The sequence below is a fragment of the Lutjanus erythropterus genome, chromosome 7 (assembly GCF_056507025.1).
Source record: "Lutjanus erythropterus isolate fLutEry1 chromosome 7, fLutEry1.hap2, whole genome shotgun sequence".
NCBI lineage: Eukaryota > Metazoa > Chordata > Actinopteri > Lutjaniformes > Lutjanidae > Lutjanus > Lutjanus erythropterus.
The window spans coordinates 24,975,007-24,997,903 of NC_139323.1; the positions used below are offsets into that span (position 1 = coordinate 24,975,007).

The following is a 22,897-nucleotide window of genomic DNA, read 5'->3' on the forward strand; positions in this document are numbered from 1 at the left end:
GCCCATATGAAAAAGGGAAACAATGGGAACTGTCTGTGTTCTTCTAAAAGTTTAAATGCATGTGGAACACTCTTCCATAGTAAATGTTTTAATGTCTGAGGCCCCAGCAACACCCATCAATTAGATTCTGTGTATAAAAGCCAAGAAAATCTGGCTGCAGGAAGTAGACAGCAGGATGAGACCTCTCAGGGCCAGAGGGCAAAGTACCGCCAATTGAATCCTGTCACTACACAACCAGAGTCAGAAATATGGCTAATGCAGGCGTCGTAAGGTCACTTTTTAAGCTCAATAAATTTCATGTGGAATTGGATTTAAGATCAATTTAAAAGTCAAGTGACTATTACTGGTTGAGAACAGCCTATAAAATGCCCTGAAAATATAAAACTTTAAATTAAGGGAATCATTCAGTCTTGAATGAAGTCATTCAGCCTCTTATTATTACAAAGATCATAACAAACCACCAATGACACAAAATTACTGTAGCCAATTCCAATACAGACAGACTTCTGTGTCCAGTTTAGAGTCTACAGAAAGAAAACTGCAACTATAATGGAAAACTTGCTTCCTGAAAGAAGTCTTGGAGATGCAGTTGAGACTTTTTGCACCAAACCAACGATATGTAAGAAAATGGCACATTCATGAATCATATTTTTAATTACCATAGTGCATTGAAGGCTTGTTAATGCTCTTTAATCCATAAAATGAGGATCAGCCTTTTCTGCGATTTTAAGGACTTGATGATGCAAATGAGAGAATAGTGTCCTGTGTGTCTGTAACCTGCACTTTGAGGTAGGTGTGTGTAAATTATGGTTGCCAGTGTGTGTGCCTTTGTGGTGACAGGAACTATGATTATCTGTGTGCCTGTGTGTCATACAGAGAATTCTGAAATGGCCTTGTGTGCCGCTTTGTGTTTGCTTAACAAGCAGAGTTTGCCTGAATAAGACCAAATCTGGAGACAACTCATTGTACCGGCTGTTAACAGGAGCCTTCAGCAAGCGGACAGGTAAAAATTAGCTGATGTGTAGGACCCACCCCCAAGAAAAGTCTTCCAAAACTTACTAACAGTGCAGATATAGTACATGTGCACAGTGCCACTGTCCAACACTATATTATAGATAACCAAAATAAATGTGAGGAATTGGTGTACATTTACTGATTCTGAATCTATGAAGCCAATTTGCTCATAGGCAACAGCACAAATGCAAACAAGCTTGCCATAGATCGTGTTAGGGGGAAAGGAGGAGATTACTGGAGGAGATACCTGCTTTAATGACTTTTCTGCGAAAGGTCTGAATCCTGTAACAGCAGGGGAAAAACTTGGCAAGAAATTCTCACATGTAACACTCCCACCAACAGCTGTCGGGGGGTGCTAACCAGCAGTCTGTGTTCCTCAATGTACTACCTCTAGATAAATCAAGATTTAGATATCCATGGAGATACCAGACAATATGTACAGGTCTGGTCATGTCACTGGTGACACAGTCCAAGACATGAATAATAGTCAACAACTAGAGGGGTAGCGTGTGAGCCAAAAACAGAGAAATCTTCTCCCTCCATCTCTGGTTACCATTAACGCCAGGCTCAAACTGAGACCAGAGCCATACTGGCGGTCTGACTCATAGAAGCCTCATCCCAGCCATACACACAACAAATGATCACGCCAGGCATTTGTGATCGGGTCTGGTTCATGACCTCTGAAAACACAAAGATTTTCCAAATTATGATTAATTTACTTGAAACAATGGTGCAACAATATTTTCCTAAAAAGTCTGAAAAAAACAAACAAATAATTCCACTCTATTTAGTGCCTAAAACCTCAACACTAACATACATTTAACATAACTTTAGATGCAACCAGTAAAACCAGTGTCAATATCATTTTAGTGGTGGATATCTGACCTTGGAAAGAGATATTTTTTTAAATGATAATGTATCATAATGTATGCATCGTAACTAAATGAGTTAGAGTCACTGTGTGTGTGTATTTGTGTGTGTGTGTGTGTGTGTGTGTGTGTGTGTGTGTGTGTGTGTGTGCAAGTGTGTATCTGATGAATGGACAGAGCAATGAGTGAGCAAGTCTGGGCTCGTGCTTTAGGCATGAGGGGACTCTACACATGGCTGTGGATATAATTGTCAGGATTGTCTCAAACACACACAAACAATTAAAGCCTCCAGATATACAGTAAAACACATTTTAGAGTATAAGAGAGATGTCACCAGGAACTGGTATGCCAAGTATATAGTGTTCAGTCCAGCCATACATGCACAGTAAACACAAATGGGGACGAGCATGGTGGGTTTAGGCTTAAATGCAGGGGCTGAACCATAAAAAGATGAAAACATTTTTCAAATTTTTACACCAATCCAGCATCTTGTGAGACATGTGCATCCCTGCACACATCTCTATGTTTAAAATGTGGCAGCATTACTGCTTATGTGGAGACTTGCTACCAAGTGTGAGAAGAGCAACAGTGAATTCACCTTAAAACGTCAACTGCCTGTGGACAACCAAGTTACTTTGTCAGTGTGATGCTTCAACTGTATGAATACTGCTATATCAGACTAGTCTATACAATTTCCTTTAGTACTACTGCCACCTACTGACAACTTCAGCACATCTTCTAAAAGAACCATTTACTAAATAAAATCCATTCACATCATGAAGAGTGCTATGGCCCAGTTTTTAAAATTATTTTTGAAATGAATCCTAAATATTTTATGGTAATTTCAAATGTATAAAGTTGAAACTGAAAAACGTTTATTTTTCATGACCTCTCGAGGCCTTCAGAGCTCACACTTTTGCCATTAAAAATCCCTAAAACAACCAATAGGATGTGCTTCACTTTGACCTTGAAAGTGTATGCTTGTGTTTGTGTTTCTATTATTAATTTATCATCTATTTTTTTTTTTGCTCTATGTCTGTGTGTGTCTTACTGAGATCTTCTGCCAGCTGGACTCGGCGGCCAGTGATGAGCTGGGTCTTCTTCTCCATGTCCTCCCCGAAGTCATCCAGCACCTCCTTCACATTTTTCTCCAACCGGCGCACTGAGAAGACAAACACAAAGCATCAATCTATATTCCATTCAACAACAAAGAATCTGATGTTCCCATTGAATGATATGATCAACACATTCTTTTTTAGCCATCATTAAAAATGACTATTCTATTGAGGAACTGTCTATTGTCACAATAGGCATTTGTGAATGTACTGATAGGAGGATGAATTTCAGAACTGAATGGTTATTGATGATCTGGAAAACTGCAGTAATAGTGGTAGTAGTAGTAGTAGTAGTAGTAGTAGTAGTAATAGTAGTAGTAGTAGTAGTAGTGGTTGCCCAGTCAGCCACTTTCAATGATACAGTTTTTCGTCTGGTTTCTCATGATGATCATCAAAAGAAAAAATCACTGTTGAATCTTCTTCCTAAGTGACTGAAAGTGCACCTGTTAAAATAACGTATCAGCAGTAGAAGAAGTGCTCTGATCCTTTACTAAAGTAAAAGTAGAGATACCACAGTCTAAAAATACTCCATTACAAGTCAAAGTCCTGAATTCAAAATGTCACTTAAGTTAGAAAGGACAGAAGTATTATCAGCAAAATGTATCAAAAGTGTTACATTATTATAGAACATATTGTTCTCTTTTTGTTACTAATAACAAAAACATTTTAATTTTCTGGCTTGTCAATGTGGAGGAAACTCAAGATACTTTGCATAGTATTGAGTAGATGAGTAGTATAGTCCGCATTATATCACACAAAGATATAATATACAATTTTTTTTCATACAAAAAGTAACTAGTAACACTGAAATGAATGTAGCAGATTAAAAAGTATAATATTTACCAATAAAATGTAATGGAGTACAAATATAAAGTAGCATACAATGGAAATACTCAAAGTACAAGTATGTAAAAATTGTACTTAAGTACAGTACTTGAGTAAATGTACTTAGTTACATTTCACCACTGCGATGTACTGATAGGCAGATGAAGCAAAATCGCAGGTGTGGCATAAAAACATCAGTGATAATCTGTCAGCTTTACAAAACAGCCCACAAGATAATAACCAGTATAAAACAGCAACACACAACTACATGACAATTAAACAGTTAATCAAAACTTGAGAGGCACTGTAAGGCTGACTAAAAGGATTGGGTGGGTATAAATAAACAGTGACAGAGACTTTAATATATAATCAAAATATAATTTATAAATTATCCATATTCACCCATTTTTTCCATTTAAAGCAAGTCCCCAGTCCTTACCCTCAGTGTTGGTGAGCTGCTGTCGGAGAGTGTTGGCTGTGATGACCAGCATCCTCTGGATCCTCCAGAACAGTACTACATCATTGCACTCCAACTGGGAAAAAAAAATCACAGGCAACAGCTCAGCTTTTCACACACTGACCCTATATATAGCTAAGTGAGGTGGAAAAGAAAAGACAAACCAGGAGTACTGATCCCATGTCCTCACCTCAGAGTCAACAAAGTGTCTCTGGTAGTAGTAGAAACCTCTTTTGCAGAGGTTACAGTGGGACAGCGCGTTCTGCAAGAAGTGTCGGCGATACAGCTGGTGCCATGTGTCTTTAATCTGACCAGGTAAAGAAGTAAGTAATTCAGCAATTAATGAATGGTTGACAAAATGAAAAAGGGCGCATAGCTTGTGTTTTAAATGATCAAAAACTAATCTGATCCAAACTAAATAATAAGAAGCCATTGATTTTTATTAGTCAGTATTTATAACAGAAATATATTTGTCCTGTCTCCTGTTTAAAAGCTCAGAGACACATCAGGTGTTTTGATCTCACCAGCACAGGGTCAACTTCAACCCCTCGTCCCTCCAGATTCTTCCTGACTGTGGTGACCTCATCATTGGCCAAGTATGCTGTGTGGTCATCGTGTAGCTTCAGCAAACGCTCCAGCTCATTTTTTGTTTCATTACGAATATGCTAAAAGGTAAAAAAAAAAAAAAAAAAAAAAAAAGAGTTAAAGAGCTGTATGGGCACAAGTCATGTTATACCAGTCTAACAAGTGTCTTATAATCCATCCACTTTAAAGTCTCTGTGGTGCCTCTTAAAACCAGCACACTTAAACATGTGGATTTTGACTCCTTGAACTCTGACCTGATCTGGTGTGCGATTCTTCCAGTTGAACCACCTCTGCTTCCAGTCTGGACCCACCATATCTCTGATTACTGACTCAGCTACAAGAAGAGAGGATAGCAAAAGAGAAAGATAAAGAAATGAAAAGATATTAAAGAGAATTAAATATATAGTATGTTGTGAGTTTGTTACTTACAATAGTAGATACTTCTAATCAACAGTATTTTACACAAGATCATACGTCATGAGTATTCATGGCGCCATAATAACAGAGCTCCAACTGTGGCGGTATAGTAGACTAGACAAGACAGCATGGAAGCATGACTGTCTTCTTCCTGATATGCGTGTCCGTGACTTATTCATCAGTTTAGCCCTAAATGTGGCAAATGTGCCAGAGCAAATTTAAGAATTTGTTCTGTAATTTAGTTAGATCTGACTTGACTGTATTTTTTTAGAAATATGTTTTGGAGCTTATATGCCTTTATTTTATGTAGAAGTGAAGACAGAAAAAGAAGAGAGAGAGGGGTGAGGAATGTTGTGCAACACAGAGCCACAGGCGGGGAGTCGAACTTACAACCACTGCAAAGAACTCTTAGTCTGAGTACATGGAATGAATGCTCCACCAACTGAGCTACCAGGCCACCAGACTTGATTATGTTTGAGCACTAACATTTTATCCTATTAGGGATGAAACATTCTGAAAATGAAACATTTTAATGGGCGTTTTACTATATGGTTTATGGTGGTCTAATTCTGGCTAAGTGACACTGCATGAGGCCATCATGGCTAACATACTGTCTTTGAGGCGTGACTGCAGGGTTTCCTCCATGAACTGGATGGCTGCATCCCACTGAGGCTTGTCTGTGATGGAACGGTCTTCTAGGGCATTGTGTTGGATCACCCTCTAATACACACACAGGGCAAGAATAAAATCACATTAGTGTAATAATAATATATTCATAACACATTTAAAGTTCTATAACAGATGTGCCAGTTGTTAGCATGTGGGTACTTGCACTATATATCAATATTAGCAAGATCAGTTTCTTTATATTCATTGCACATGATTTTGAAATTGTCTGCTTCTGGAAGTGTTAAATCAGGTAGTGTGTGTGCTCTCTGTATCCTTGCACACAGACACAGAGTAAGTGGATTTACTGTGTGTTTACCAGGCTGTCCATGGCCCTCTCATTCCACTTGTGCCTCTTGATACTCTCGTCCTTAACGGCCTCCTTCAACTTGTCAAAAATGTCGTCCTGGTCTTTGCCTTTGTATTCAGCCATGAAGCGGGCAAACTCTTCCTGCAGTGTCTCCCAGGCAACCTAAAGGGAGGCAAAGAGAAGGCTCATATTATCATATGACCATTGCCTGATTATTTCTTACATTTCTGCAGTCTGTGGCACAGTCTTTAAACCAATTAAACTTATTCAAGAATTAGTACATTACAGTACTAAATTGTAGGATATGAAAGTGAATAAAATGCCTAATAATTCAGTAATATCTCAGTTTCACTGACTAAATTTATATTTAGAAATTTTCTCACATCAGCAGAGGGTTAACTTATCTAACTTATCTAATCTGATTTAACCAAAGTTTCAACTGATTTCATGTAATAGTCAAGATCTCACTTTAAACAAGCTGAATTAAATAATGACCAGCTGTATAATTCTGATCAGATCGTCTCCATTACCTCTAAAGCTTTGTGTGGAAGCTGCTTGTCGGTCCACTGCTTGAGCTTGATGTCTACAGTGGTGTTAAAGGTACCAGAGTCCATTGTTTGGGCAGCAGGCAGATAGATGTTCTCAATCACATGGGTGGAAACACGTTCCCACAGCTTCTTCTGCAAGATGGACTCCCTGGGAGAGTAAAAGACAAGTCCAGTGCATTGCATTGGCAAAGGTTGTATGTCCAACAGTGGTTTTGATATCCTTTTTTTCCCTCAAGCATTATTATTGTCAAGAAAAGATTTTTATGAACGGAAGGGTTAGAATTAAAGTGCTAAAAGATCAGCTATAATAACAATGGGATATCCCATTATTTCATTGTATCAAAAATGTAATTTTTAATGTGTTATGTCTGCTTTAAAATTTACAGTTATGTTTATGTTTGTGTCCTTGTATCCTGTTTTTGTCTTTAAAAAATAAATAAGTAATCAAATAAACAAATAAATAAATATGGCCGGCACTTTAGTAGTAGTAACTGATTGCATCTCTTTACATTAGAAACATTCTGAAGGTGATTGAACTGTAGAACTTTTTTTGTAACTTTTTTAGATTCTAATCATTATTCTTAGATTTAGATTTAAGCTGGATCTAACAAGCAATAGTTTGTTTGTAACATAGATGCTTCCAGGTGTTCAGCTCAGTTCAGAGACCCAGTGGGGTAAGAAAACAATGAGTGAAAAGCGATCGTTCTTGGCTGAGCTGCTTTCACTTGTGTAGTCAGTTCTGCTGCTGCAATTGCACTTGACAGTAGATTCCAATATACGTAGCAGCCTCCACACTCCATCTCTCCACGGCAGTGTGGCAATGGAACAAAACCTTCCCCTAGTCCCATTAGACCAGACCAGTGTTGTGCCTCGCTCATTTATCATAAACGCATGCTCATATTTCATTAGGCTCCCCTTTTGTTCGGGCTAGCACTCCTCACTGTCAATAAGTGCTATCTCCAATAGTGCTGGCTGGCTGCTGGCTGGCTAACAGGGCCACCCCTGTTCCCGTCTATGGGCCATTCATCAGAATATTGATCTGAGAGAACTGATGGCACGCACACTGGGGAGGGCCACAACACCATGCATACATCTCATTTAGCAAGGTTTTCCTCATTGGGGGTGAGGTATAACTATACATTCATGCACAGATAAATACACGCTAAGATAGACCTGCAGGTTGCTCTAAAAATAGCTCTCCACTCGTGTCTGACTGAGTGCTGGAGCAGTGCAAATATATGACATAATTGGCTTCAGGCCAAGAACAGGTAGACTATTTTACACAGTTCAGTCCTGATAAGGTGGCACCTCATTAAGATCAATATTATAAATAATGTAGATAAAACACTGAGACTAACATTAGCAAAATGATGATTTGGGGCTCAACATTCACCAATAGCCTGACGGCCCATGGTGGCCATCCAATATTCCATGTAGGCTGCGCCCGTGGCAACCAAGTTGTATGCCCATATTGTCAGCCTTCACCAACACAACGTTACAGGTCCACAAACAAACAAATTCCTTTATGCCTTTTAGTTCAACATTTAATGAAAATAAAACACAGTACTCCTTGCCAGACTGATATGTCTGGGCTACTTAAGGTTTACTAAGCCTATTCAAACTGCTAATGCGATCCTACTGAACCAGAAATACAAGAGACGGACTATAAAAAGAAAAAAAAACAAAAATTTACGAGTGGGAAGCAGTGTCTAGAATATGACACATCTAATGATGTAACGTGCTGCAATGTGAGCCAGTTTCTCTAACTAGCCAAGAAGTGGACAACACAAGTGTTACAGTTAGGGAGGGCTGTGTTAAGTTGCATTAAACTGCCTTTTCTGTATTGTTTTCACTTAGGTTTACATTTGGGCCACTAAAAATGTACCTTGGCCCCCGCATTTAGATGTTTAAATGTTTGGGCTGCTAAGGTGTTTTAATATATATATGTATTTTATCTAAAACAGAAAGTGAGATCAGAGCTAAATTTCTGTACTGTACAGAGTGTTTTTCTGTCACCTCATCTAATATAGCAACTAAAAATAATGGACTGAATACTAGCCCATCATCAACTTACCAGTGTTGTGGAGTCACTTGACTCAAACTAATGACTTCATCCAAGATTTCGTTTTTGGCCTTTTCAAAGAGTTCATTCTGCAAACAGGCGTAAAAAAACATTTGCATGATTATCATGGAGAACATTCATAGTGTTATTTTAAAATAACAACGGTAACAGAGCCACCAGTGAGTTACCACTTTTTTAATTTCATACTTTGGTTTTTGTAGAGCCTCTAATGAAGAGCAAAAGCTTTTATTTCTCACCCTGTCCAGCTCTCTCAGACGAGGGTAGTTGTTCTTCCATTCTGTCTCCAGGTTGAAGCGAGATGCTGGAATGAGGAGGCAGAGCGAAAACGCATATCTGAATTAAAAAAAACCTTTACAACAATATGAACAATCTCAAACTTAACATTTTACAAAAGTCAATTAAAATCAGTGGTTACACCATAAATCCGTATTACAAACTTAACGTTACCTTAAAATGTCTAAACAAATCTCCCTTAATGTGTGTCATTTGTCAAGTGCTCATTCTCATACCAGGTCGTAACTCATCTCTGCATGTTTCTGTTCCTTTTACACCTTTGATGTTACGCTCCATCAAACTGTAATTCCCTATAATCAACAGGCAATGACCATACAGGGACAAGGCCTGCATTGTTTTAACTTGGTATGATATAAAGGCAGCTTTCAGACTGCTAATGGTGCCTATCCTTTAATAAAAGTAGGTGAGGACACATTCACTCTCTTAACTGGTCCCTTAGGAGAAGAGGGGATGGGGCCAATCACACATTCTCTATCAAAAGTCAGAGTTTTGCTTCCCATATATGCACACAGAAACAGACAAAGTGACACATACACACACACCAAGCCTGCTGTCCCTTTCCACAGCTCCCTATCCACAGTAGAGATTAGGCTAATTGCTGGTTTGTGGGGCCATGGTGGCGCCAAGCATGGAGGATGGAGGCTGGCTGTGTGTGATTTGAAGGGATATGGATCAATACGCCACACAATAGGCCTGAGGGAACTGCAGTCTCACAGCCATAAATCTCTTGTGCTGTTAGCAATGGGCTTGTGATTGTCTAGACTAATTGCAGTTGGAAAGCAGGACTGTAGAAAGGTGTGGCAGGGTGGGCTGAGTAAAGCCAATACAAGGAGGTGGGAGAGTCCAAAGAAGAAGAGGAGGAGTGGAACCTGTTCCCTTTACAATTACTGGATACTGGTTACAGTCATACCTTTGAAGACATCAGCCTGCTGCTCAACAGACTCCCGAACCATCTTCCAAAAGCAGTCAGAGACGGCCAGACTCAAGTTTTTTGTGGTCACCTGGTGTGCCTTCAGCATGCCATCCCTTGTTGCACAAACATTCACTGTCAACTTTAAATTTATTATTTTCATGAAGCATTAAATTTTGGTGAATCAGATGCAACTTGCCTTAGTAATCTGGAGTTCTGGAAGAAGTCTTCCTCATAGTCTTTAATGGAGTCTATACTTTCCCCACTGCTCCCTGCACACAAGAAGACAGCAGAGCAAGGAGGGAGTAAATGACAATTCACTTACTGCTGGAGTTATAACAATATATTCGAAAAACCTCCAACTGGCTCCCTTGTTAGCACAAGAGGTGTCATGAAACCAGCTTAGTGAATAAGTACATTAAATGAAGTGAAATTAAATGTAGCATGATGCACACAGAGGTACATGTTACCTTTTCCTGTGACTACAGCAAAGTAACCCAGGGCCTTCATGGGAAACAGCTTGCCTTCCACTATTTGCTGGATCTGAAAGAGAAAATGTACAACAAAAGGATTTAGATTCACACACCAGTCCACTTCGTAGTACAAGCCTCCCAAACACTGGCTCACCAAGGAACCATCATGTCAAAATACAGGGGCTGAGCTCCCTCTTGTGGAGCAGCTGTATATAGCTTCACTCATAGGGGCTGACACAACCTAAGGACTTGAATACATCTGCAAATGCAGCTATTTTGTTAATTAAATCCAGTTTAAGGCTAACCATTTTTGATGACCATCGATAAAGAGCCTGTAGAAAAATCCATGCTGTCATCACAATAAAATAAGTGAATAAGTGAGGCATTAATGGACAGTATAATCCTTTACATATACAGTAACATCTTTACTGTCTTACTCTGCTTGGGCTGGCCAGGTTCTTTTCAGCTAAGTCCACCTTGGTCAGGACAAAGATGGTCCTCTTCCCCTGCGGGTCCATCTGGCTGACCAAGTCTGTTACAATGCTCCGCTCTGCATCCACACTGCCATCTGGAGGAACACAAGGAGGGTCACAGGAGATACGATAATGGTGTACAGATCATAACAATGAGGTTTGGAGTTTCACATTAAAAAACAATAAGTGGGAGTCTTCAAGTCAGACAATCTCCCTCCTTACTATGACAAATGCTGCCATTATATAGGATTGTAGCAACTAGGAATAGTATACTCATGGCTCACCCTGAATACAGAGGATGATTGCATTGGGGTTCTGCATGTAGGCCTTGCTGATGCTGAAGATGGTTTCCTTAGTATCTACCGCCATGCCTGCAGTCACAGTCTTCAAGACACACATTAAATGACATTTTAATAACTGTATTTGTTACACGTGCATCATTTTTTCAATTGAACAGTTAGTGGTCAACTCTCAAATTAATCACAAACTATTTTGATATTTGATAATAGTTTTTTAATTCATTTTATGGGGGGAAAAAAGTCCAAATTCTCTTATTACAGCTTGTTAAATGTGAATAGCTTTTTGTTTCTTTCTTTCTCAATGACAGTAAACTGGACTTTTGTGGACAAAACAAGACCTTGGAGGATCATCATCTTGGCCTTTGGGAAACACTGATCGTCAGTTTTCACCATTTTCTTAAAGTCTGACCAAACAACTAATCAATTACTCGAGAAAATTATTGACTGATGAATTGATAATTAAAATTACCATTAGTTGCAGCCCTAATACTGTATTTGTGATGACAGGTTTGGTCTTTTGGCTTTAATTTTACATGAGAAAATACTAAGTAAAAACAGAATATTAAATAACACAAACATAAACTTTGTACATGTCATGAATCCACATTCGAAGCCATTACCTCAAATAGTACAAGAAAATTTTATTATCTGAAACAAACATCATGCAAAGAATATGAAAACTGATAGTGACAATGAAAGAGTAAAATTAAAAAATATGTTCATGTCTACATATAACAAAAGGTATCCAGACCACAATCAAAGACATTTGTAAACATTCCCACTGTTAACAATTTAAAAACATATACTCACACTGATGACACCTGGTAAGTCAACAAGCACCATCCTTTGGATGCCAGGGCCTTTGACACTCAAGGATATTGTCTGATTTGCAAAAAACAAACAATATTATTCTATGAATATACCATGAATTCACAGAAGTAAATCAGAAATCTGAATGTAGGCACTATGTCCAACCTCAGAGCTGACTGTCTGTCCCTCTTTCACACTCTTCCTCATCCTCAGCTCAATCTCGTGCCTCAGAGCAGCCAGCTGCAGAACAGAAGAAGAAATGCCAGATATAATGGTGAAAATAGGCAAAAATGTTCATGCTAAAATTATACTAAGTGCACAGAGTGAATGACTTTGTGACTTACATCCTCCTCCTTGGTCAGGTCAAACTCTCGGCCACTGTCCTTAAACAAGGCCACGTGGTGGGGTCCTTCGCTTAACGTTACCTGCAGACAGAAGATGTGGTTTGTCAAGGGCTCAGATACAGATACCCAAAACTGGGTTCCTTCACATTTTCAAATCCCAAAATACCTTAATTGTCATTGTTGGATCTAATGGCTGTAAATGCTGTCACTTTATAACCACAAATTCTGACAGGATGTGCAGAATATGTGCAAATAAATGTGTAAATCGTTTTTTTCTGTCCTTGTGAAGGAAAAACAAACATCTGCCAGTCGGATCTCAAATACCTTCACAGGAGAGCGGGTCATCATCTCTCCTGAGCCCCTGGGGAAGATCCTGGCCTGGGCTATCATCTCCAGCACACTGGTCTTCCCAGCACTCTGATCACCAACCACAACCACCTGAAACAGAAGAGGAGGAAACTGGTGAGGAGCTGTAACAAAATGACAAATTAGTGAGTAGGAATAGCGAATAGGAGAAACAAAATACAGATATCTGGACAGAAGAGGAGGAAAAAAGGACACCTAAAGACAATCTGTGTAACGACAAAGAGGAAAAGGAAATAATAAGTATTAAGTGACTGAGTTCTAAGAAATGTAAGATACAAGTTTACAGAGTTTGGCGTTGTCGATAGCGATTTATTGAAAGTAAGCTATCGATTGTGTGACAAAAAACTAAATAACAAAACAACATTTTTATGAGAAACAAAAACTGTTCAAAAAAATAAATCCTTTTAACATATTGTGAACACAGAGCCAACAGACAAATACAGCCCTCCTTTGATAGAAATCCATTTCCTGTGAACAGCTGAAGTACAGTTGATTTCGCCTTACCCTGGGTAAGTGGTCCTGGGTGTTATAGTTGGCATCGTAGTCAGACAAGATGTCCAGGACTTCAGAATACAAGTCAATAAGGGATTTCTACATCAGGGGACAAACCAGTGACAATGTTAATGATATATCAGCAGCCACCAAACATTTTTTGCAACATTACTAGCACTGGATCCAAAGAGGATCACCAAGAGAGAGGAATATTATTGTATCTATAGAAAAGTCATATTATTAATTATTTATTGTTTATATAAGGTGACACAATGCAAAACAAGGCAAAATGGATCACAATAGTTTCTTCCCGTTTCATTCCCTCCAACCCATTCCATCGCGACCCTCTAACCCTGACATGGTGAACCAATCAGGAGAAGATTAATTGGCAATCATTTTGACAATTCATCGATCAGACAATTTTCAAGCAAAGATGTCAAGCATCTGCGTGTTTACTGTTTGGATGTTTTCACATGTGCAACTCACCTTCACTTTCCTTTGGTGAATCCCCTTATCGTCTTTTTGGAGCACCACTTTCCTTAACTCTTTATTCTCCTTCTCCAGTCTCTCCAGCATGCGCTGATATTTTAGCTATGAGATAGACAGTGGAATATGATTAATGACCAGCAGCAGCAACACTTCATACCTAAAATAATATTTCTGTCAAAACCTGGTGGTGATACTAGTGGTGCAATTTTTTTTTACACCTTTTTGAGGTGTAAGCAATTAACCTACTTGACATTTGTTCCATTTTGACAACTTGTAAGGCTAATTTCATTTTACACATAGCTTCTGGACATGAGAAGCCCTAAAAGATTGGATGAGTTTTATGACATTAACATTTCTCTATTCAAAGAAATTCAGTTTAGATTTTATGAAAAGTGACACACAATCTACTGTACCTGTGTACGCAGCAGCTCTTCTTGAAGCTGGTCTATCTTTTCTTTGTCTGATGACTACAGGTTGAAGTAGAACAACAGAAAAAGAAAACGGCAACAAACTGAGTTAATGTTTCCTGTGTGTTTTGAAAATAAGGGCTTCCAGTCACTCTCACTGTGCAACTTCACAAGCCCACCCAGTCCCACCAGCACCATGAAAGTTGATTACGTGCACACTGTATTATAGAAAGAACCAGTGTAGAGAGTCAAGTTAATGCACAAAGAGAGGAACAAAAATCAGATTTCAGGCAGACACTACTCATTCTGGTATTACACGGCTTCGATCAACAAGCTATTGATTCACAAACAGGCATAAATCACATAGTGAGCCCTGAAAAATACAGCTGAATATAACAGAGTCATTTAGTCATTATTGCTTGATTTTTTTCATGATTGGGCATTTGATTATATCTCTTAGAAAGTTGCAACATGTTTGTTAGGATGAGAGACAGGACAGAAAGCAAGAGACACAGCATACATGAACAAATGGGATTGGCAGCAGAAGAAAGGGAATTTAACAAACAGAAAGACACATCAAACTACTTAATCAAAAACGATTTCTGCACTACACAACAGGGACAAAAAGTATGCTATTAATTACCTTCTTCATGCCAACAGTGTCTTAAAATGTTTAAATTCCTCAATTTAGGCATTACTAAACTACTCATAAGCTTAAAGCTTCTGACAACATCACAAGTCTCAGATTTTTATATATCTGTGTCCACTCATGGTAGTTTCAAAAAGTGCAGCTCACACCATGCAGCGGGTTGCCACTCCACTCCATGCAGTGTCTCCGTACATGAATGGAGTGCTGCTGATGATTGTCCATCCATTTGCATGAGGGAGTGAGACTGAGCTACATCACTGTGCTTCTGGAAGCAGGCTATGAAGGTCCGTGCATGCCTTCTCCCCACACATGACTGACTACTAAAGCAAATCTTAGCACAGCCTGACAGACTATGGGGTGATACATGGAGGCTATTGCTGGGTATTGCAGGGGACAGACTAAAGTACTGACAGGCCAATTTGTCTGCACTACAAACATATTATTGAATGAGCTTAAATTATTTAGGAGCATTAACGTGACATGACTTAAGGCAGAGGGCTAGACACAAACACCTATAAAATATAATGCAAGCCACTGCGGTAGCAATGCAATAAATGCATTTGGTCAGAAAGGATTATTGATTAGTTTAACTGTGTTGCATTTTAAGATGTTATCTACGTGGTGGAGAAAATAACCATTCAATTTCAAGAAAAATTGATCACTGTCAACATAACAAACATTACATTCATTGCATCGCCACAGCACTGGTATTTATGAATTATTTTGCAGCTGTTCATGCTGTTGTGTCCTCCATTCCCTGTATATTATGGAGTCGCAGACTGCCAATAAAATTTTGATCTTTTTGAGCTTTCTGTGATTATTCAAAATGCCAGCACTATTCTTACACATTAAGTTAGTTAAGGAGCAACTTAACATCAGCTGAAGATCTTGTTTTTCTGTGGTTTAACTTCTCAACTTGTAATAATAAGTATACTCAAAAGTGTGTCAGTACACAGAACTGTTGGCTGTGCTTACAGGTGTGACACAGCACACTTCTGACCACACCCATCAGTGATGCTGGCTGTGGTCAGAGGTGGGTAGCACTTTATATTACAGCTCAGTAATACCTTGGCAACAGTGGGGCAATAGTTTGATAATTAAATGGTAATAATTATCACTCATAAATTCACAATTTGTGTTGACACTTCAGTTTTTCTGGGTTATAACACCTGTTTCCGCATAACAAGTCACAGCATTAAGCATATAATTTGCATAGTATTACCTTGAAACAAAAGGGATTTTTGGAACATATGGGAAGATTTATTTCAATTTTATAATATGGTACATAACCAATTTTGACTTCTCAGAATTACCATATGATTTTACACTGACAGAATTACACTGATATTACCCTTTTTTAACAATACATTACTGATATAACTACGTTATTGTTAGAAAGCTGTCATATTGTTACTAAAATATCACTAATTTTTCATAGTATTGCCTTGTTTCTATCTTAAAATGTGTTTCCCCATTATTGCCCTTCATTTTTTAGCCCCTCATTGGACCCTCTTAGATAAATTACAGATTTACATTACCCACTGTTAATACCAAGCTATTACCTGGTTTTTACTTTGGTAATTAATGGTATTACTTATTAACTTTTTATTATCAAACTACTACCCCACTATTACCATATTGTTACCGAGCTGCTCTATAAAGTACAACCCAGATTGGAAAGTTTTGACTAGAGAGGGCAGTGAAACACTGCTTTTCAGCCTGGTGTTAAATTGCTCTACTACTTTGTCAAGGCAGCTGGTAGAAATGAAATTGTCCTAGGATCTGTTATCTTTTAGGAGGCGTTGATGGGACAGGGCGGATCTAAGTGGGTTGGGACCTTCACCTTGCGCTTCTGTTGAGGGGGGCTGGGGTTCGGAGGCGGACTGGGAGCAGGCTCTGGCGGTGGGGGACGCGCATTATTCGCTGCTGCGGCCCGCCGGACCTCCTCCTCGTGCCGCTGGATCTGCTGCTGAATTAGAACGAGCTCGCCAAGCAGACCCTGCTGGGGTACGTCATAGTGAGAGACAGGTAGGAGCAGCAACAAAGACAACAACCAGCCACTGCGCTGGTCAGCCACACAGGCAAATGCTGCACCCAAACACAGGGCGACAACAGACTGAGGAAATCCGGCCAGTGTCTCAGTCATCATGTTACAGTCAAAGCTCAGGTTTAACGGAATAAAGGTCTTTGGCTTTGGTAATCTTGCCACCATCATCAGTGCGACCCAACAAAGTCAGTCTCTCTCAAACACAAAGGGGAGATGCCAAACTTTGCCAGACTGAAGGCAGAGGAGGTGACTAATACCACAACCAGCACCTCTCAGCAAGTGGCAACAACAGTGACTCTGTTCTCTTTCCTCACTATCATGCAGCACTGAGGATTAATGACTGTACGTTCAACGTGATTCAAACAACTGAGTTTCATACATATAAAATTAGACAGTGGAAACTTTACTGGAAAGGTAAAATAATAACCAGGTTTTGTGTTGCAAATGCATAATCGGTCTAAAAGGCTGAAGATGATGATGATGATGATGATTAAATAGGCAAAGCAAGCACTGGGATATTTCTCTATCAGGAGTGAAGCAAAAAGCATATTGTATAGCAGATGAAATTTGCTTTAGTTCAAGGGTCCCCAACATGAGATCATCATTTAACTCTGTGCTGTCTTTTTGCTTAATTTCTGTAAAAGGCACTTACAAAACCTATTTAATATAATTTAAAGTGAAAAATCAATTTGTAAGAGCTGTTGTGATATATGGACTCATGTTGGAGACCATGATTGCAGACTAAAAGCAGGGCAGAGGAGAGGAAAGCTGCTAGCTATATTTTAAATGCCCTTCTTAATATTTACTGTCAAATCTTCAAATCATATTTTCAGTCTTTAAACTTTAACTCTGTACAGTGTTAAAAACACACAAAAACATAAAGATAGTACAGAGGGACACTGAAATTGGGCACTTTGTGGGGAAAAAAGCAAAACATAAAATGAACAAAAAACTGAGAAGACAACAGAAATGAAACACGTGGATAGAAAGTGCTCTGCCAGAGATTGCTGCATAAAATAAAGCTAGAAAAGGGAATGGAGAAAGAGTTGAGAGCCAATGGTCAGTTGACAAAAAGTCTCAGGTTATACTCTGTCAGAATGAGTGAAATACAGTATGAAAATGCTAATGATACAAACAGATCATGTAATAACACACTTTAAAACAAGCTGCTCTGTAATAAAACTTGCCTTTAACTCTGGATAACTAACCATATTGTTAATGACACTGTTACTGCATGACTGTCAAAAATTTTCTTATCATAACATTACCACATGGCCTAAAAAGCTTACCTCCATTATACAGAGTATCCACAAAGACTCTTCACAATTTAAAAAAATGTATTACAAAAGCAACTGATGAGATATGTTAATCAGATTTGTTCTATGTACTCAGTGGTTATCAAAGTTTTTAATCACATTGCATTTGTGTATTTCAGGTACCCTGTTGATGAAATAGGTTCTGTTAAATAAACCCCTAAAAAATGGCTACACCTCAAGAAAAGGCACAATGTGTATCGTGGTTTATTGAAACAAAATCAGAAACGCAGACTCAACAAAACTACAGGATTAAGTATGGAAGACATCCACCGTCGACCTGAAGCAAAAGATCACCGATGCCATTGCCACCATTGATAAGGCTATGCTACAGTGAACAAGTTAAGAAATCGAGTACCGCCTTGATGTGCTTCATGCAACTAATTTCCACAGATTTGTCTATTAATTTTCTTTTGTAATAAATTTGTTAAACTGTAAAGAGACTTTATGGACACCCTGTATTGTAAGCCAACAGCTAGTGTGAAACTCACAATTCACATTCAGTAGAATTGATCATTTCAAAACACACCCAAAGATATTCAGTTTCTCTGTACTAGGAAATGTATGCCATTTATAGCTCACTTCTATTGCTTCATGAGTGCATATGTTCACATAAGCTACCTTTTTAAATCATCTTGTTACAAGTTATGTAAGGTGACATTGCCCCATCAATCACTGCTGGGTTTGTTTCTTTGAGCAGATTTTGATTCAGTCCACTGCAGTTCTTGCTCCTGAAGTGAAAGGTAGCCAAGCTGCAGAAAGGAGCTGAGTGAGGCCGAGCGGTAGAAGACTACAGAGGGCAAAGCTGAGAAGTGTCAGCAGGTTTTATAAACTTGCCTTTTTGTACTGCTTGTCACTGGCCTCTTGTGTGGCTGCAGCAGATGAATCTGTGGCTTTTAGTTGAGGATCGCCTGAGGTTTCTACCAGAGGAGACACAACAACACAGAATGAGGTTACCTGAATTGCATCTTTTACTACTGATTGAGTGCTGAATATAAAAAAGATTAGAGAGAAATAATGCCCATAGTGAAAAGAAGCCAGGTAGCTATCACTTAAAGCATGCATATGACTAGAAAATTGGACCAGAATGATTAAATCTCAAATGTTTGGAAAATAATACATACATCAAACATACAGGAAATGAAAAAGTTTTTAATTTTATTTTTAATTTTTCTACCTCAATTGCCCAAAGCTTTAAAACTCCCAAACACAACGTTTATTCTCAACAGCAGGAATAAGGCAGTCTGATCAGGATGGCAAGTGTTTTGTGATTATTGAATTATTAACCCATGTAACTGACTTAATTTGCAGTGACTTTACTGCATATTAAGAATAAACAGCAATAATGGTTATATAGTGCAAGCCACTGCAAAAAAAAAGACTGTAAAGACTGCATTGCAAGTCATTATACAATAGTTCCAAAAAGAGGGAAAAGTATTAAAAACAATTTAAAGGTTTAGAAAATTGCTTAAAGATGGTGCGACACTGACACTGTTTTATGAGATTTTGATTGGTGGCATCATGGCTAGAAAAGCAGTTACTGTAAACTGTTACTGTGGATGAAATAAAACACAATGACATAAAGCACAAGGGAAACTCACTCAATGCTGGAAAAAAAATCAATTGAAGAATAAAGATTTTACTTAAACAATTTAAAACAAACATTATATGATCCACCTTGTCTACAGTGCCTAAGTTACATTTTTATGATGTGAGCTGGCATGCTGTTATTGCCATGCGCAAAGCAAAGTCTGCTTAGCCATACAGATGAGGCAGGTGTTAATAAAGGCACCACTTGTAATGTTACCTGAAAAGTCAAATGTAACATCCAAGTACACTAAATATATAAACACAAAACCTTTAAATTGTTGTGGAAACATTTTAATGAAGCTATGAAAGGTGGGGAAGTGAGAGCTAGAAACAGTCCTTTGATTATTTTATGACTCACAGCAGAGGTGTGGTCCTGATGATTAGTTCTTTCCATATACAACTGTACATGACCTTAATGCACTTCAGGGTTATACTATTAATATCATTTAGGTATTTTACCACTATTTGTGATCATTCAAGAAAATAAACATTTAAATATGTCAACATCTTGACATATTTAATGGATGCTCTATCTATAATGTAATTTATGTACATTTTCCAAACATTTGAGAGGAAATGACCAGAATGAGATTGTCCCGAAGATTAGTGAATGTTAACATGATTAAAGAAAGCAGCTCGTACAGGCCAGGGGAGAGAGAGGGTGGAAGTCAAAGGAGGCAAAAACCACACAGGTAGGACAAAGTACAGCCAAGGACAGTCAGGTTAAAGAAAGTCAAAAGGGAAGAGGGAACATACTAAAGGCGAACACGCTGGATCTGCATTTAACATAAGGAAATATTAAAAATCATGGCGGGTTATTGCACCAATTTAACACTTTTCTTTTACTGCACTTGTGCTTTGAACTAGAGAATAGAGATTTTAAAAAGAATTCAGAGAGAGAAACTTGAAGAGTGAGGCTTTCACTGATTCCAGTCAACAAATGTCAGCCACAGGGTAAAATTGGATGTCTGCATAAATAAGCCAAGTTCAACATGAGACCGTGTCACCATTCTAGTGACAGGTCATACATTTCACTGAATACAGAACCTGCGTTAACCATGAACACTGCCATCCTTGACAGCAGCACTGGCCTGCAACCTGGAAGCCAACGTCCTGAGGGAGATGCTCTGCCGCCGCCTTTAGAGCCGCACCATGACAAGCAGGAACCCACAACCATACCAATACGGTGGCAAGATGGTGGTCAAACAGCGGCAGAGACAGAGAAAAGAGGGGAGTGGGCAGCGCTACAGTGTGCGGGGTTTACACACCTAACAACAGATGCAGACCAGAAGCTCCTTTGACTTCACTACCCAAACTCACACCTGTGAAGAATGTTGAGGAGGAGAGGAGGGCAGGGGAGGAGGAGAAAGGAAGAACAACACAAGATAAAAAAAAATCATAAAAGACAGAAGCAGAGGGATGGTGGTCAAAGCAGGGACACAGCTAAATGATGTGTATTAAAACAAAGCCATCGCTGTGCCGGAGCTTCGAGTGAAGAAGCCACTTAATGAGAAACTGTTAAAAGAGATAAGCACACCCCAAACTGGGCCAGAGCCTCAAGGATCACAAAATGTCATATTTTGTCATTACCAGTCAGTTGAGAGGTTGCTCTACTTTAAGGAATTGACTAAAACTGACTTAAGATTTGTAGGCATTATGACATAAAATAATCTGACTTTCTTAACCTGATGATGGCCTTGATGGAATAAATCATGTCACAAAAATCAAGTCCTTTTGGATACAAACTGCTGAATTTAAAACATCCGGACTAAAACAGGTTTTCAGAAGAATTTCACAATATTCAATATTTTTTGAACAAACAAGCAGAATGTTCAGTTAGAAAACAGGAGATAGAAACCAGTTGCAAATTTGCTGAACAACTTCAAAGAAGTTTCAACTGACGTGATGGAGAGTGAAAAATATTGCAGGGTGACCTGTCGCTTCCATACGGTTGTAATATCTGCGCCATGGTGTGCTATCAGCAAGTAAAATCAAATCTCCTGATGCAGGAATGATGCAAGTGGTTTTCCACATGACAGGCAGGGCATGGTTATTGTTCCTACTTTCCTAAATAAGAAGGTTTGAGTTTCACCCTAATTGCACTTAACCCCTTATATAGAGCTTTTACCTTATCAGAGACTATATAAAGCAGTTTTTGTGTGTTGTTAGGTCATGCTTTTAAATTAATAGACCTCTTTTCGGGTGATAAACATTATGACATTTTTGTGGGTGGGGCTTAGTTGGAAGCAACCATGTTAACTTCCTAGGAAGTTTTGTTTGCTTGTTTCTTAACAATGGCTGAAGAAAATACAAACTCTTCTTCATATGTACAGTCACTCACTCTTCTGGACCGCAAGAGTTACTTGAAAAGGTTAACATTAACTAGTGGAACCTGGGACTGGGACAGGCCGACCCAGACATGCTCACTCAGTGGGTGGATAGTCTTTATACAACTGCAGGTTGGGAGATTGAATGCATATATCGGCTATCAGCTGAGTCCACCACAGGTTGTTTTTTTCTGGGGGGGTGATTTTTACAAAAAAATGTTTTGCTAACTTAATGTGCTGCATGAGTGACAGGCACACCTCCATGACGTACTCAGGCACAGTATGCACCCACTGAGCTGGAGGATGAGCAAGAGGAAAACAGCCGACAGAGCCAGACTATTTTCACATCGATCACTGTTAATTATGGATTTATTTCAACCAAACCAGAGCCAGTGATTAACAGTAGAAAAACTGCCCAATGGGGTTTGGGTGAGTACTATTTTGATTCTGGCATCCAACAACACAGCAAGATGACATTTTTACTTGGTTATGTGGTCTATACTACTCTGAGGTGACTTGTGTTTGCTTCCAGTTTTTCCTTTGTTTTGCCCCCAGCTAACACTGTGACAAAATCATGACGTTGGCACTAAAAGGGTCTATATAGGAAAATGAACTTAGAAATAAACAGTCTATCCCAGACTGCTCAGCAATGTGCAACTAGTCCCATCTGAATAAATGGCTGTTTTTGACATCGTCTAAGACCTGAATTTTAGCAATGCCTACAA

At 38.8% G+C, this 22,897-nt stretch overlaps 1 protein-coding gene across 1 annotated transcript in view; it reads right to left on the minus strand.

Annotated features, from left to right (window-relative positions):
• Positions 1–22,897, minus strand: part of opa1 (OPA1 mitochondrial dynamin like GTPase) — a 45,769-nt gene that overhangs the window by 19,571 nt on the left and 3,301 nt on the right. The window contains exons 5-29 of the mRNA XM_084723297.1: positions 21,114–21,167; positions 19,093–19,175; positions 16,739–16,894; positions 14,253–14,306; positions 13,837–13,941; positions 13,363–13,449; positions 12,817–12,930; positions 12,493–12,573; positions 12,314–12,388; positions 12,149–12,220; positions 11,324–11,423; positions 11,004–11,134; positions 10,564–10,636; positions 10,293–10,365; positions 10,094–10,209; positions 9,126–9,190; positions 8,881–8,957; positions 6,789–6,954; positions 6,268–6,420; positions 5,894–6,002; positions 5,120–5,199; positions 4,805–4,945; positions 4,471–4,587; positions 4,263–4,356; positions 2,935–3,045 (exon numbers count right to left, since the gene is read on the minus strand). Coding sequence (XP_084579423.1) covers positions 2,935–3,045; positions 4,263–4,356; positions 4,471–4,587; positions 4,805–4,945; positions 5,120–5,199; positions 5,894–6,002; positions 6,268–6,420; positions 6,789–6,954; positions 8,881–8,957; positions 9,126–9,190; positions 10,094–10,209; positions 10,293–10,365; positions 10,564–10,636; positions 11,004–11,134; positions 11,324–11,423; positions 12,149–12,220; positions 12,314–12,388; positions 12,493–12,573; positions 12,817–12,930; positions 13,363–13,449; positions 13,837–13,941; positions 14,253–14,306; positions 16,739–16,894; positions 19,093–19,175; positions 21,114–21,167 — 2,487 coding nt within the window. The remainder of the gene's footprint in view (positions 1–2,934; positions 3,046–4,262; positions 4,357–4,470; positions 4,588–4,804; positions 4,946–5,119; positions 5,200–5,893; positions 6,003–6,267; positions 6,421–6,788; positions 6,955–8,880; positions 8,958–9,125; positions 9,191–10,093; positions 10,210–10,292; positions 10,366–10,563; positions 10,637–11,003; positions 11,135–11,323; positions 11,424–12,148; positions 12,221–12,313; positions 12,389–12,492; positions 12,574–12,816; positions 12,931–13,362; positions 13,450–13,836; positions 13,942–14,252; positions 14,307–16,738; positions 16,895–19,092; positions 19,176–21,113; positions 21,168–22,897) is intronic.